This window comes from Phyllostomus hastatus, unplaced genomic scaffold (assembly GCF_019186645.2).
Source record: "Phyllostomus hastatus isolate PE091 unplaced genomic scaffold, TTU_PhHast_1.1 phas_contig_58, whole genome shotgun sequence".
Lineage (NCBI taxonomy): Eukaryota > Metazoa > Chordata > Mammalia > Chiroptera > Phyllostomidae > Phyllostomus > Phyllostomus hastatus.
Window position 1 is genome coordinate 2,391,844 of NW_025333916.1, and position 15,061 is coordinate 2,406,904.

Here is a 15,061-nt window from a genome sequence, read left to right on the forward strand (position 1 = left end):
TATAAACCTCCAAACATATCACATATGTATTTATGTAACATATCACATTGATATGGTAAATCAGTAGTTTAAAAAGGTTTGACATGTGCTTTCAGAAAACATACAGATTATGTCCATACAGCAATGATCACAAGGGAGCATAGTTTTATTTGAAGACTTTATCTGATTAATACTTCTGATTATAAATTTCTTTATCTGCCATGGTTATTGCTTTTCTGGGTTTTTTTTTTTTCACTTACCAGTAACCCTAGAAAGAAATCAGTAGGAGGTTCAGGAAGTCTCTATCATTAGGCACCTTTATCACATTTTAAAAACATAATACTAAAAATCAGCAGTTTGTTCCTACTTTTAGGGACTTCAGGGATGGAGTTATTCCTCACAACCCAGCAGTATAGCTGATAACTTGGGGAAAAGGAAAGAAAAAAAAAAGAGGCTGAGTACAGATCATTTTGCAAAGTATAGTAGTTTTTCATTTTGTTGCATTATTTGTTGATCACAGACATACATTTTTTTTAGTAGACCATGTGTACCTGTTTGCTTTTCCCTATGCCCCAAGGTGAAGATACCCTTGCACATAACACATATTTGGAATTATGTTTTGAGGTCTTTTTTGAAAGCTTTGAACCAAATTTTTAGAAAACTTGACTATTTCTCACATGCTGAAAGAATTACTTTGGAATGCAGTTACCACATTCAAACTCAACTGACTTAGAAGGTGGGCCTTTACATCAAATCAAATACCTGAAAAATGAGATTAGAAAGTTTCAAAAATTTCGAGTGATTCAAGATTATGTGGATCAAAAAAATAATGAAGTGTGAGAGATTTTTAATTAAAAAATGCTTTCAAAAGGAGTGAAGCAGGACATCGCCATGTCTTGAAAAGACAGTGTTTCCTTTGACACTTCTAAAGGACTGTGTCTGAGGCCTCAGTTATGAAAGAAGCTCAACTAAATTGCAGCCCCTTAAACTGAGACAGTTACTAACGTCCTTCGAATTGCTTTTTTGTTGCGATTCTGCACTGCAGGCTCCACCCCGCCCTCCAGGGAAGGAACCTAGAAAGGTTGTAAAAGTTTTTTTTTCTGTTTTGTTTTGTTCCTGAACCAGGCTGGAGCTGCCCGCAATTGAATCAAAAAGCGGCACAGGATGTCAACAAGTAGGTCTCTATTTTCTGCCCCGCCCACGCGGGGGCATTAAGCCCACGAGGGAGCCTCAGTTACTTGTCACCTGTGCGTAAGAGGCGGTAGGTGACCACAATTGCCCAACAGTTCAGTTCCCAGGCTGCCTGGTGTGACGCAGCAGGCCCCTCCCCACCCCCTCCTGCCGGCACTCAGACCCGGGCGAGGTCTGGGCGACAGGACCTCCCTCGGCCCCTCCAACTAATCCAGTGTGCCCTTTCCGCGGCTACCCGTACCCCATCTTATTCTTCAGCATCTCCGCACCTCCCTATAGCCCCGTCCCTTCTCAGTCTCTCAGCCTCGTGATCCTTGCGCAACCGTCCTGAATAATGTCCATACCCGCACGGAGCGAGCCTGCAGCTCCCACTTCCCGGAACTCAACTCAGAGCCGCTAAGGGAGGGTGCCCAAGCAAGAATCGGCGGCCCAGAGCCTTGGTCAGAGTCCGTCGGCCTCCGCGCAGAGGGCGTGCGCGCTCCCACTAGCGCGCGTGCGCGCACTCTCACGCCGCCTGTTCTCGGAACCAATCGTTTTCTTCCTACGCCCAACAACTCCACAAACCTACCCCTCCCACCGCCCGCGTTCTAGTTGGAGGGGTTCGGCGTGCTCGCGCCCGCTCGCTCGCCCGCCAGCCAGCCTCGCGCTGAGTGGGGAAGGGGAGTGAGCCGAGGAGCTTACGTCGCGCGGGAGGCGGAGGCGACCGCGACCTCGGTGGCTGTGGCGGTAGAGGCGGCTACGACCGAGACGGTTGCGCTCGTTCTCTCGGCGTCATGGCGGCTGCTGGGAGCCGATAAGCGGCGGGACCGGGAGCGCGCGCGTGGCCGCTGGGGCGACGACGACGGCTGATTACTTCTCGATCTTGCTGCCCTCTCCGTTGGTGCTTCAATAATGAATTGATTGTTGGATCAGCTCCTTAGGGGATCGCGCTTGGTGCCGCCGGTCGGGGCTTCCCCTTCCCTTCTGCGTCCTTCCCCTTCCCCCTCCCCTTCACGGACTCCTGCTAACCCCGAGGCACCCGGAGCGTGAGGACTCTCTAGGCTGAAGAGACCGCGGGCCGGGCGCAGGAGAGGCCGCCGATCCGAGTCGGCTTCCTCCGCCCCGCGAATCCTGCACGCTAACCGGTAAGAAAGGGGGCGGCGGGCGGGTCAGGATGTGGCGGGGAGACGGGAACCGGCCGGGCGGAGGGTGGAGGCGGCGCGGTGGCCGGGCGGCGGCCGAGCGGCTGGACTCCGGGCGAAGGCCAGGGCGGCTCAGCAGCGGACGGCAGTGGCGGACGGGCTCGGCGCGCAGGGGGCGTGTTTGTGGCGAGCGCAGGCCGGCGCCGCGAAGCGCATCTTCGGGCCGGACGGGCAGGCAGCTTGGCGGTTGATCTCGGGCCTCCTCGGCAAGGGCTTGTCGGGGCCGCGAGGGGAAAGCCGCGAGGCTCAAGCATTGAGCATTTGGTTGGTACGTCTGTCCCACAGCTACCCGGGCTCCCTGCACGTGGGGAGCGGCGGGGAGGGGGAGGGGGCGGTGGCCCAAGCGAGCCTGGGAGGGCGCGGGGCGGGTCTGCGAGAAGTTTGAGGCGGGAAGAGGGACTCCGGGACTGGGATGGAGGCTTTCGGAGGCCCGCGGGCGGGGGCGGGGTGGGGTGGTTCGGTTAGGGTGAGAGGCTGATAGCGGCGGAGTTGCGGTGGAGAGATGAGGGAGGGTTTTCATTCTCCTTTCGAGTACTGGGTCGAAAACTTAGCGGAATCAAAGCAACTGTTAAAAGACCGGACACCGAAGAGATTGTAGAGGTTTAACGATTTAGGGAAGAGTCATTGTTAAGACACTTGAAAGGCCGGAGAGAGGTGCATGTGCTTGCATCTTTAGAACTTGTGGTTGTGAAAAGGGTCTCGGAAAGAGGACTTACTCGGAGAAGGAAGATGAGGGGAAAAAGGAAGTTACATTGTACAGAGAAAGCCATTTTGAGGGGCGAAAGGAAGGTGAAAAGGAAGGAACGAAAAGAGGAGTGAACTTTCCCTACGAAGAGGGACTTAGCGGGAAAGAGGCAGTTTGTTAGAGTACCTAGATTTTTAACACTTTAGTAGTAAAGCTCTTTGACTAGTTAGGATGAATAGTTAACATCAGGAGTCAATGTTGCAGGGAATAGTTACTTTTTGGATAACCAGTTCTTGCAAAGTGTACTGGACTGTAGTCTTTGGAGAATGAAAATCTTGATCTAGATGCAGAGTTTTCTTGAACTAGATTGAGTTGGCAACGGTTTATTCTACCCCCCCCCCTTTTTTTTTGTGGAGTGGAAATCATCGTAGGAGTGAATTGTCTTTGCTGAGGTCGAAGGACAGCTCCGCTCTCAGTCGGCTGTCTCGGTACTTTCTGGCTGGGGAAGGATCTGACGTCTCCTTCCCCCGCTTCTTCCTCTCCCTCCCCTGCCAGAGATCTCCTTTGTTTATTCGTGGATGGCTTGTAGGTGACTCTCCAGTGTTGTGCTGATATCTTGAAAGGTAGAAATGCTGTGTCTTGAGCCACGATTCTTTTGCCCCAAATCATAGTATATATTTTATTACCTTTTTTTTTAAAGGAATCTCTGCAAGTCCAAACTGAGTAAATATTTTTTTTTCACTTCACTGTCGGTTTACTTGGGAAAGAACATAATTTCTTTTGACCCATACATTTTGAGATTATATGATACACTTTTATTCTGGTTTTATGTGAGCATTTTCAGAATTTTCCCTCACTCAAACTCAAGTATATGAAGTTCCTGATGATAGGTATTACTGCTCTATTAAGGGTAACCTTTCCCCCCGGTATTTGTTTGACCAGGTATTTAATAAGACTCCATTTTCTATTCTTGGGGTATATGTATATGTTACATACCACCACTTTGCTTTAGTTATCTATTACATATATATTGCTCTACAGTTGCAATTAGACTAAAAGTTTTATCACTCCACAAATATTTTAATTTCTTCTATCAGAAATAAGCAGTGGTATGCTAAATTATAGTAAGTCAGGAATGTAGTTAATAGAAGCCTAGGTGTTTTGAGTAAAGACCTCTACCTCTTCCTTATGCCCTCTGATCTAGTGGCTTAGATAGATTTGTTTAAGTGCTTTGTAGACTTTTTAATTTTTTTCTCAGGAAATTTTCTTACTTTCTTTTTATATATATATATTTTAGGTGAATCAAAAAGGGTCCCAGGAAACCTGTTAATGTTGAAGAAAATTCATCTGAATCTTTGATATTCAAGGAGGAGTCAGTATTTATATTCATCTTGCAAACTGGGAAGATTTGTATTTCATTTCAAAACTTGTTGATATTTACAATGAATGGACACAGTGATGAAGAAAGTGTTAGAAACAGTAGTGGAGAATCAAGGTAAGCACTTACTATCAAGTATTTATGAAGAGAATTGAAAATGTTGTGATTCTTTTAGTTTTCCTGATAGGTGACAGAATTTTCAGATTCTCTTAGCTATCCAAAAAGTAAATAGTTTCTAATATATAAAACTTTATTACTCATATAGATTTTAATTATTTTTTTCCTTTTAGATACACAAAGCAGAATTTGTAGAAAATTATCTTAAGTCTCTTTGGATGTTTATAATGTTTGGACTAATAGAGCTAGAGCAAGTAAAAAAGGAGACATTAAAATTGTCTCTCCAGATGAAAGCAGTAAGAATGTCTATACTCACCTTTTTTCTGGGACTTATGTCTTCTCTACCTGTACTGTCCAATATAAATTAAAATTACAAAATATTCAAAGTTTAGTTACTCATTCACACTAGACACATTTCCAGTGCTAAGTAGTCACTTGTGGCTAGTGGTTACCACAACGGACAGTACAGACAGAAAACATTTCTATCACTGCAGAAAGTTACTTTAGACATTGCTGATCTGGACATTTGTTAAAAGTATTACAGCAGGAACCCCCCCCACCCTGCCCCCCACCGGCACTTTCACATTTGAGTTTTAATTACATATACTAGTTAAAGGTTCTTATGCAATGTCTTTGCAAAGAAGATGCAGTTTATGTAAGCTATTTTAACATATAAGAAATCTTTTGAAGTACGAAGTCCTTAAATTTTTTTGTGGACCTCAGAGTTTGGGTTATCTGCACATTACTAATAAAATCCATGTAGTTATACACCTATCATGTGGAGATCGGGAATATGGACATTGGAATCAGAATGCCTGATTACTTATCCCACTTCTACTTATTAGCTGTGTGAATAAGGGCAAATTACTTAACTTTTGAGGCTTTGATTTTTGCACTTATAAAATGGGGAATACAGTATTTATATTATTTAAAGTTAAGGATTGAGATGCTACACATAAAGGGCTTAAAGCAGTTCCTAATAATTTTTTGCTTTTATATTTCAATATTTGCTTTTATAATTGGCATATTTTATGTAACATAGGATACTACATAACTGAAACATTAACTATAGTGATGGACAAGAAATGGAAAAGTTTTGGTAGTTAGGAGAATTTCAGAAAAAATGTTGGATAGACAATGAGGCAGTTTGTGTGTGTTAGAGGCTTGGGATTTTTCCCAAGCTTCTGGTCATGCTGGCTATTCTTTAATTTATCAGCTTTTACAGGCAGACTGGATAATAAAAATGTAGTGAAAAAGGAGCAGTTATGGAAAGCAGCATGGTTTAGTTAAACAAGTACAGGTTTCAGAAGTTACAAAACCTGAGTTGACCCCATCTTTGTACCATCTATCTAGTTTTCTGAAGGATTTCATTACTGAGTGATTTTGAAGTTTCATCTTACCACTTAATTTACAAAGTATAATAATGTTTTAGACAACAGTTAGACTAGAATCATCAGAATTGAGAGGCTAACTTACAAGACCTGAATCTCAGCTTTGATTCAGTCTCTGCAGGTATATTGACTGTAGTCAGTGAGTAGGAAAATCACATTGTCCACATTGTCTTACTCAGTGAGCAGTGAGATAGTTAATAGGTAAAAATATCTAGAGGAAGCATAGGAACCATGCTGCCCACAAAATAGAATGGGATTCTTGTGAGCAAGAGATCTGTTATATTCTGATCTGTTCGAGTAATTTTTTATATATTCTGCCATATCTAAAGCAAAAGGAAGCACGGTAGTAAGTGAAATTTGATAGTATAGGTAAAAAAAAAAAAACCCACAAATCAATTTAGTTAATCTTTCACAATGCATACTTATTTTAAATAACTACAAACCATATTCCCCAGTTATTCTGAGTCATTATTTCACCCATACAAGTTTTATATCCTGAGAAATGTGATCTAGTTCTTAAAACTGCCTTGGTGTTTATCAGAAGGAAGACCTGCTTCTACTTTCATTTTCTTCCTTACTGCTGTTCTGCTATCCTTTTCCTTTGCTGTCATTGTTACTAACCCTCAGGTTCTACCCCCGCCCCCCCCCCCAGCACAGTCTCCACCATTGCCCAAGCTTTCATAACAAGGCAGTACAGAGAAGGGAGATCGTATCTAGTTTTTACAAAATGAGGAGGTGAACTTTATAGATACAGGGATTTTCTTGCAAAAAACAGAAGTTACCCTAACTATGAATATTAATATAGAGTGATAAATGAAGAAATATATTCTGTTTGGAAAATGTGTATACATTGTAAATTTGCTTTTTATTGGCTAGAATTTTTAATGTATTTTTGCTTCAGATTTTCTTTTTTTCTTTGTGGAAATTTGTGAAATGAATTAGAATTAAGAAAGGCCATTCAGCATTTGAGGTTGGTATAATTAGCTTTCTACTAAAAAATATTGTGATTTTTTTCCACATAGAAAGTTCTCTAACCATTAACAGAAAGGAAGAATACATGCAGGAAATTGTCTCTTTGGCCATGCTATAACTGTCAGTTTAGAAAGTTATTTACTAAGAAATTGGGTCAGGATGCACCTGTACATCAGTTTCAGCTCAGCACAAAGTTTATTATATCATTGAGCTCAGGTTTTCTAAAGATACTATTGGAAGATTTGAAAGCATCAGTTTCAACCTGTGTGGATATATGTTATTTGCAACCAAGTTTTTCTAATCCTAGTTAGATATTTTTTAAATTTTTAAGTTAACTTGAATGATGGTATACTTCAGAAGTAGGTTTATGGGTAAAGACCAGAAATAGATATAGTCACATTTTGCTGATTTTTGAATGATTGATACATATGCTTAATACTCAGAAAAAAACTCTGTTTGCCTGTAGATTAAATTTTCAATAATGTAAGTTTGTCCATGTAAATTTGAGAATTTGTTTGAATCACTATAATTATATATTTTATTCTTAAAAGTTCTTATAGAGAGAGAGCTTGTTGGTGATGTGTGATAATGTTCTTAGTCATTTAGAATTAATATATAGCTGGTAATTGAGATTCATTGACCTGATTCTTAGAATTCTTTTCATTTGATTTCATTACAAATTTTTATAGTATTAACAATGCTTAATTTAATATATTTATATGATTTTTAAATATGTGTGTGTAAATTTTATATTTACTTAGAGGTGTGCTGTATTGCACTTACATTTCCTTGGCTTATATAAAATATTTTAATTATGTTTTAGGCTTTGAGAATCTTTAGATCTCAACTTTTAAAGTAGTTTAGTGTAGGCAGTTAGTAGGAAGTGGATCAATGGAAATGTTCTAAATGAAAATCTCCTTTATAGAAATTCAGTCTTAAGACTTTTAATGGTTTTGAGAAGCCCAACAGTCTAAATGACATGTTAAGTTTAAGGAAAACCAAGTCAAAGTTAAATTGAACACAGGATACATTTTTCGCCATCTAACTATTTCAAACTTGGATGTATTATATTTGCTCTGTGATACACAGTTTTATGTTGAATATTACTATGGTACACCAATTTTGGAAATGCTACATTTGTGTATACACATGCTAAAAAGATTTCTTGCCGTCAGAATCTGTTTCTTTCACTAAATGAATTTGAACAATTTTTAAAGGTGCAGTGCCAATTAAAATGTTTCCTGAGCTTGCTTTGCAGTTACCTCAGAGTAAAAAAAAAAATGTTCATTCTTAAATTTCAAAAACTTGTGCTAAGAAATATTTTGAGGAAGATAGGAAAATGTGAAATCCAAAGGTAGAATGGCTAGAAATCATTGATACAAGAAAACTAGTTTTTAAAATTTCCTGTGATGTTAACTGCAGGAAAGTTAATTGCCACAGGAAATTTTATCTCATGTTTTGTTAATTTCTATTTCTCAGTTGAGTGTGTGCTTTCTGCATCTCTTCATGTTAATTTTTTATTTCTTCAAATATCTTTGTATGCTCCTGAATCTAAGATCATCTTCTAAGATCATTTCTTAGGCTTTCAGAACTCAAACAATTAAGCAGGAGCTTAAGTAATAGGTTACTCTTGCTCAGAATTTACTAAATTAAAAATTCCACAGAATTTCCTAGGATTGTGGTTAGTCTGGGTCTGTAGGGTATTCAGACTTTTAATTGGTATGGATAAGAAAATTGTATATGACTTGACTCTCAAAGACATTTTGTCTCCATAGGCATGAGATAATATGGACAAACATTAACATGTATTTGTCTCATTTTAATGTTGCCTAAGTGGTTGCTTATTTAAGATCTTGATCACTGGTGGGTTACATCTGGTACAGTTCTGTGTTTAAAAATAAGGGTATTTCCTTGTGGTCAAAAGATAAAGAATAGATGGAGAAAACATTTTGTTTTACATTTTTTTATGGAAAATTTAAAAACATATGGAAATACAATAGTTGCAGCTCCAGTTGTCCTTGGACTAGCAGCATTGGTATCACCTAGGAGCTTGTTTAAAATATACAACCTTGGGCCCCACTTCAGACTAACCAGATCAGAATCTTTTTCAATGGATTCCCAAGTGATTTCTTTTCATATTAAATTTATATACATATATGTGAAGCTCTTTGCCTGGAGTCATTAAGCACCTTGCCACATTTTCTTTTATTGTTACTGATGCTATTATTATACATGCTTTTTATTTTCTGGGAACCCCATAAAAAATGTATCATAGGCCATGCCTGCAAGAGGGTGGGTATATATCTTTTCTCAAGAAACAGTAATAATGGCAACCAGTAATTACTGAGTTCTTACTTTGAGGCAGGCATAACACATGTAGTACACTGTGCATTACATGAATTTCTTACATTTCACCTTCACAAAACTCCTGTTATGTTGCAGTATTGATGATTCCCATTTGCCAGAGGGGAAACCTAATTTATAGTCATATTTAAAATTTTTCTTAAAAAACCCGTTAACTAAATTCTAGACTTTACTTGGGATTCATTGGTTTTTCCATTGATTTGCTCTTTACTGTTCCAGGATTTAATCCAAAGTACCATGTTGTATTTAATTGTCAACTCTCCCCAGTGTCCTCTGGTCTGCGAGAGTTTCTAAGTCTTCTCTGACTTCCTGATCAGTATTGAGAAGTACTGGCCAGGTATCCTGTAGTATGTCTTCTAATTTGGATATTTGTCTAATGTTCTTACTAGGATAAGCTAGGGTTCTCAGTTTTTAGAAAGAGTATCACAGAGAAAAAGTGCTCTTCTAGTCACATTGTATGGGGAGCATAATATCTACATGGCATTACTGATAATGTTAACTTTCATTACTTAGCTAAGTTAGTATGTGCCAGATTTTTTCCATACTGTATTCCTTTTCTGAAGCATGTCACTCTGTTTAGCCTACTCTCAAGTGGGTGGGGGTAGGAGTGAGAATTAACATCTGTTGTGAGGGAATATCTACATACGTTAAGTGGAACTCTTCTATACAGAAGTCATTTCTTCCCCATTTATTCAGTCATTTATTTATATAAGCATGGACTTATGTATATGTTTTTTACTTTGTTATATATTTTATACTTTGGGTTGTAATCCAGTAAATTGTTTATTTTGTTGTTCACATTGTTCTAGGCTTGCCCATTGGACTTTGTTATATATTTTATACTTTGGGTTGTAATCCAGTAAATTGTTTATTTTGTTGTTCACATTGTTCTAGGCTTGCCCATTGGGAGCTCTTTTTCGAGTTGGCTTCTGATGTCTTTTTACTAGTATCCTTTTGCCCTAGAATCAACCATTTCTCCAGAAAACACTGATTCCTTTTGTTGGAGAAAAGAGTATTAGAAACCAAGATTTGAGTGCTGGTTATGTTTGTTGCTATTCAGGTATCACTGCTTCTGGGCCCTTTGAGCAGATAAAGCAGACAGCTAGGTAATAATAGGTATCTACACTGAACCATGTGTATCTACAGATCTGTAGTTGTTTCTGTATCTGTCCATCTATCTGTATAAGGTAAACATGAGTTTGTGCAGATGTCTCCAATTCTAATCCTGCCCTACAAGATTCATCCTAACCTTTCTTTCTTGCTCTTTTATAACACCCATCTCCAACGGAAGGAAAGCTGGCTCTCACCATCTGTGCATTTCAACCTCAGTACACAAGTAAAGCAATTTCAGAATTTTTAGGCAATACTGCAAGAATTTACCAACTAGAATATAATGTTTATGTACAGTGTACAGTTGCTGTTGTTATAGTTAGACTTACAGTTTCTAGTCAAAAAACTGTTTTCCCAAGTTACTCAGGTTATCTTCATTCTTCCCTATTTCCCCTTTCATTATGTATTTATGTATCATAAATACATAAGGAAGTTAGATTCATATGTTAATCACTTGCATTCTTCCATCCTGGGATCCTCAGTAACATGGATTGATTTTTTTTTTAACTTGCGTGTATTGCATTTATTCTGTGAAACATAGTTTTATGGGTTTTGACAAATACATAGAATCATTTATCCTTCACCCCAGTACTGTATAGAAAGATCCATTTACCCTAAAAGTTCCCCTGTGTGTACCAGGTCTACTGAATCAGAGTTTTCATTTTAACAAGATTCCCATGAAATTTGCATGCATACTAAATTCTTGTGCATGTATATTAAGCTATCACCTGGAATCATTCAGTATCTCGCCTTACTTTAGAATTATAAATTAACTTGAAGAAAGATTATTATGAGCTAGAGGTGATAATGGAGTAGCTGGTTTAAATATACAATCAAGAAAGGATATTCAGATTTATGGGGCCGTATAGTATGCAGGTGAGGTGAAAGAAAATCAGATTGGGCTCATTACTGGAGTAATGTAATGAGCTATGTATGGGAAGTTTTTTATTGAGCTCTTAACTTTTGTAATCTTAAAAAATGATGAGAAACAATAGTTTGTAAAGAAAGGAAGAACAAGTGGTATGTATTTAGAAGATTGATGAAGAGGAAGGTTTTTACAGAGGCCTTAGTCCCCCAGTAAAGAAGTACAGGTTCCCTGTACTTCTTTAAAGAGAATGTGTTAGACATCCTACCTTTGTGGTTCTTTTCCCTGAGGTTTATTCAGTGTTATGCTGAAGTTTTTGTATATTTTACTCCCAGGTGGGGAAAGAAGGAAAAGAAAGCGTAGCTGAGTAAATGCTACATGTATTGAGAGAGACCAACAGGAGTGTATTACCCGTGTGAATGGACTGCTCAGAAGCACTGGTTTTAGGGAGAGACTTGAGGATCTATTGTTCCAGAATCAAGTTCTTCTACTGAAGAACTAAGAACATGACTGTTTATATTTAAGAGTGTATTATGCCACTATAATGTAAGGTGACTGCTTACTCAAAAAGTCAACTTTAAATAAATGTTAAACTGCATTCAAAAGTTTCTTTAGTGTGCATAAATTAAGTGAGATCTAATTATTATTGAGATTAAAATACAGAAGACACTCAAAGTTTGGCTAAACAGTACTGGCTTCTGGGATCCACTATCAGCAGTGTCTCAAGAGTTGAGGCATAAGGCACACAAATAGTGGGGAGCTCTTTTCTTAATGTAAACCATTCACAATAACTGTTTTACATCTCTCCTGTTGCTGCTTTCATAAATACAATCCTGTGTCCTCAAATAGTTATTTAATTTAGATAGTAATTCTCAACCTTTTTCATCTCATGGTACGCATAAACTAATTACTAAAAATCTGTGGCACATCAAAAAATACATGTTTTGCTGATCTGACCAAAAAAAAAATAGGGTATTTTTCACGCATTTATCTTGGACAGCTATTGTGTTGGCTGTTGTCATTTTCTAATTTGACAACCTAAGGGAAAAGAGGTCAGTTTCCCTGACTAAATAGTCTAGTGTTGCAGGTTTTAAAAATTCTTGGGGCACACTGGTTAGAAATTGCTGATTTAGATGATTGAGCAACTATAGTACTACATGGTAGATTATCCTTGAAATGCTAAAATTTGAGATTCTTGTTACTAATTTATAATCAAGAAAGAGACCTAAGCCTTAATTATTTTTAGCATCAGGTGGATATGGTACAGAGAGATACAGTCTGCAGCAGTTCAAATGTAGGAGACAGAGAAGTTTGATCATAAGACAGATGGTTAATTTCTGCATCAAGCCCAATATCAGGATGAAGTCTTACAAAAATTATTTTAGAGAGCATTTAAAACCCTGGTAATCTTAAATATTGTGTGTATTAAAAGTCCTGGCAATCAAGCTTTTATAAGGTGAGGTCTTTTGACAGGCTTAGGCAAAAAGTAATTTTTATACTCAGGAAAAATGATGTTAGAAGGCAATAAATATCACTCTGAAGAGCTTTTACATAAAGGAATGATGCCATTGGTGAAGTGGAGTTACAGTCTAAATTCCCTCAAGAAGACTATTCTTGTTTTTTCCTTGAGGTAGATTATAATATGATTATTGCCATGTGATGCAACTACTGCAGTATTCCCAGTTATGTGACTAAATTTTGTATTACATAAATAAAAGTTTGATAGGAAAGGAAATTTTATAAGAAGAATTATAACTAGCTGTACTTGAGTACTAAAAATACATGTGATCTTCTCTTTATTCCAGTTTTAGCATCTATTTTATGCAGAAGGATTAGCCTAGCATTCAGTAGCTTATTCCAGTCATACTATACTACACTGATTAACTTATTTTGCTATGTGACTCAGTAGTGGGAGTTTTGTTTTGTTTTTAATCACCCTTAGGGTATGTTTATTGATTTTAGAGGGGAGGGAGGATGTGGGGGGTGCGGAGGAAAGGGAAACATGAATGTTAATGAGTAACATTGATTTGTTGCCTCCCAAATGTGCCCTGACCTGGGATCAAACCCTCAACCTAGGTGTGTGCCCTGACCAGGGATTGAACCTGCAAACCTTTTGGTGTACGGGGTGATGTTCCATCAACAGCCATTTGGCCAGGCATGGAGGGAGGTTTTTGTTTAGTTTTTAGATTTTGCTTATTTTTAGAGAGAGGGAAAAGGAGGGAGAAAGAGGAAGAAAAGAATCAATGTGAGGAGAAACATTGATTGGTTGCCTCTCATATGGTGCCCCAGCCAGGACCAAACCTGCCACCCAGGCATGTGCCCTGACCAGGTATTGAACTGGCGACTGATGATGCCCAACCAAGCCACACTAATCAGCATGGAGGTTGTTCTTATGTGCAGCACACTCCCAAGGGTATGTGCAGGCTGTGATAATTTTGTTAGAAAGTAAAGCACATAGTACTGGGAATTTTGTGGGGCGGGGTGTTGTGACAGTATTCATTAATTTTAAAAGCATATAAATATTTTCAAAGCAAATTAATGAGTCTCTTTAAAATTGAATTTTTAAATGTAGACATTTATTTTATTTGTGCCTCGTTAAGACTGTAGATAATTTCAGGCGTGTGCAAAAGTCGTGACAACAGTAAAAGGAACCCTCATGTACATATTATCTAGCTTTAACATAGCATATTTCATCTCATGGCCAATCTAGTTTAATTTCTAAAGTCTACCTACTACTAACCCCTCCTACTCAATTATTTTAAAGATTATTTTGAAACATCATATAATTTGTACATGTATTAGACATCCATGTGATAGGTAATACCAATGAAGAAAAATTAACATTATCAAGTTTTACCTACGTGTTGTAATTATAAATTATATAATTTGAGATTTATCTTGTCATTGATAGTATAACAAATTTAATGTATTTTGTGGAACTATTATCAGTGACTTTCAAGTATATATGCATATAGCCCTTGTTTCACATCTTATTTTGAATGCTTACTACAGAAACTTTTGAATTTACTGCCTTTACTTGGGAGTAACATGACTAAATCTTAAACAGTCATGCTAAATGTTACCTACCCCTTTTAGTATATATTTGTAGCAATTTTATTCTCATTTATTTAATTAGAGACTTTAAGATGATAGAATTATACTGTACTTTAAGAAAGTTTACTTTGACCCTGGCTGGCGTAGCTCAGTGGATTGAGCACGAGCTGCGAACCAAAGTGTCGCAGGTTCGATTCCCAGCCAGGGCACATGCCTGGGTTGCAGGCCATGGCCCCTAGCAACCGCACATTGATGATTTCTCTCTCTCTCTCTCTCTCTCTCTCTCTCTCTCTCTCTCTCTCTCTCTCTCTCCCTCCCTTCCCTCTCTGAAAATAAATAAATAAAATCTTTAAAAAAAAAGTTTACTTTGTAATAGAATTTTTATCTCAGATTGGTAATTTATAATACTGAAAGAAACTGTTATATTTGTTTTTCAGTCCCTAAAAAGCAGTGACACTAACTGGTTTTCAGAACCATACAGGTAGATACTTTCTGGATTTTTCTCAAGTCTTTAATAGTTATTTTATGGTTTGTAGTTAATGATAAAGTGTATAACAAATTTTAATATAATTTTAAATATATCTGATCTAGGTCTGATCTAGGTCATCATCTAGCTAACTGAACCCTTCTCATTTTCTAAATGATTTGGTCTAGGCTAATATATTTTAAATAGTGAGTTGTAATACATTAGAGGATCATGATCAGATTTTTTTAATTGAAACAAATAAGGTAGACTAGAATAGAAAATACATTTCTTGCTCTGGCTGGTGTGGT

General features: G+C 38.2%; 1 protein-coding gene across 2 annotated transcripts in view; it reads left to right on the top strand.

The window, feature by feature from the left end:
* The first annotated feature begins 293 nt into the window (after positions 1 to 293).
* The window catches only part of CHD1 (chromodomain helicase DNA binding protein 1), an 82,294-nt gene continuing 67,526 nt past the window's right edge, over positions 294 to 15,061 (top strand). The window contains exons 1-2 of one of the 2 annotated variants that reach the window (XM_045847810.1): positions 294 to 2,294; positions 4,334 to 4,531. In XM_045847810.1, the coding sequence (XP_045703766.1) occupies positions 4,479 to 4,531 (53 nt within the window). In that variant the 5' untranslated portion in view covers positions 294 to 2,294; positions 4,334 to 4,478. The remainder of the gene's footprint in view (positions 2,295 to 4,333; positions 4,532 to 15,061) is intronic. The other variant, XM_045847811.1, reaches the window with a different exon arrangement.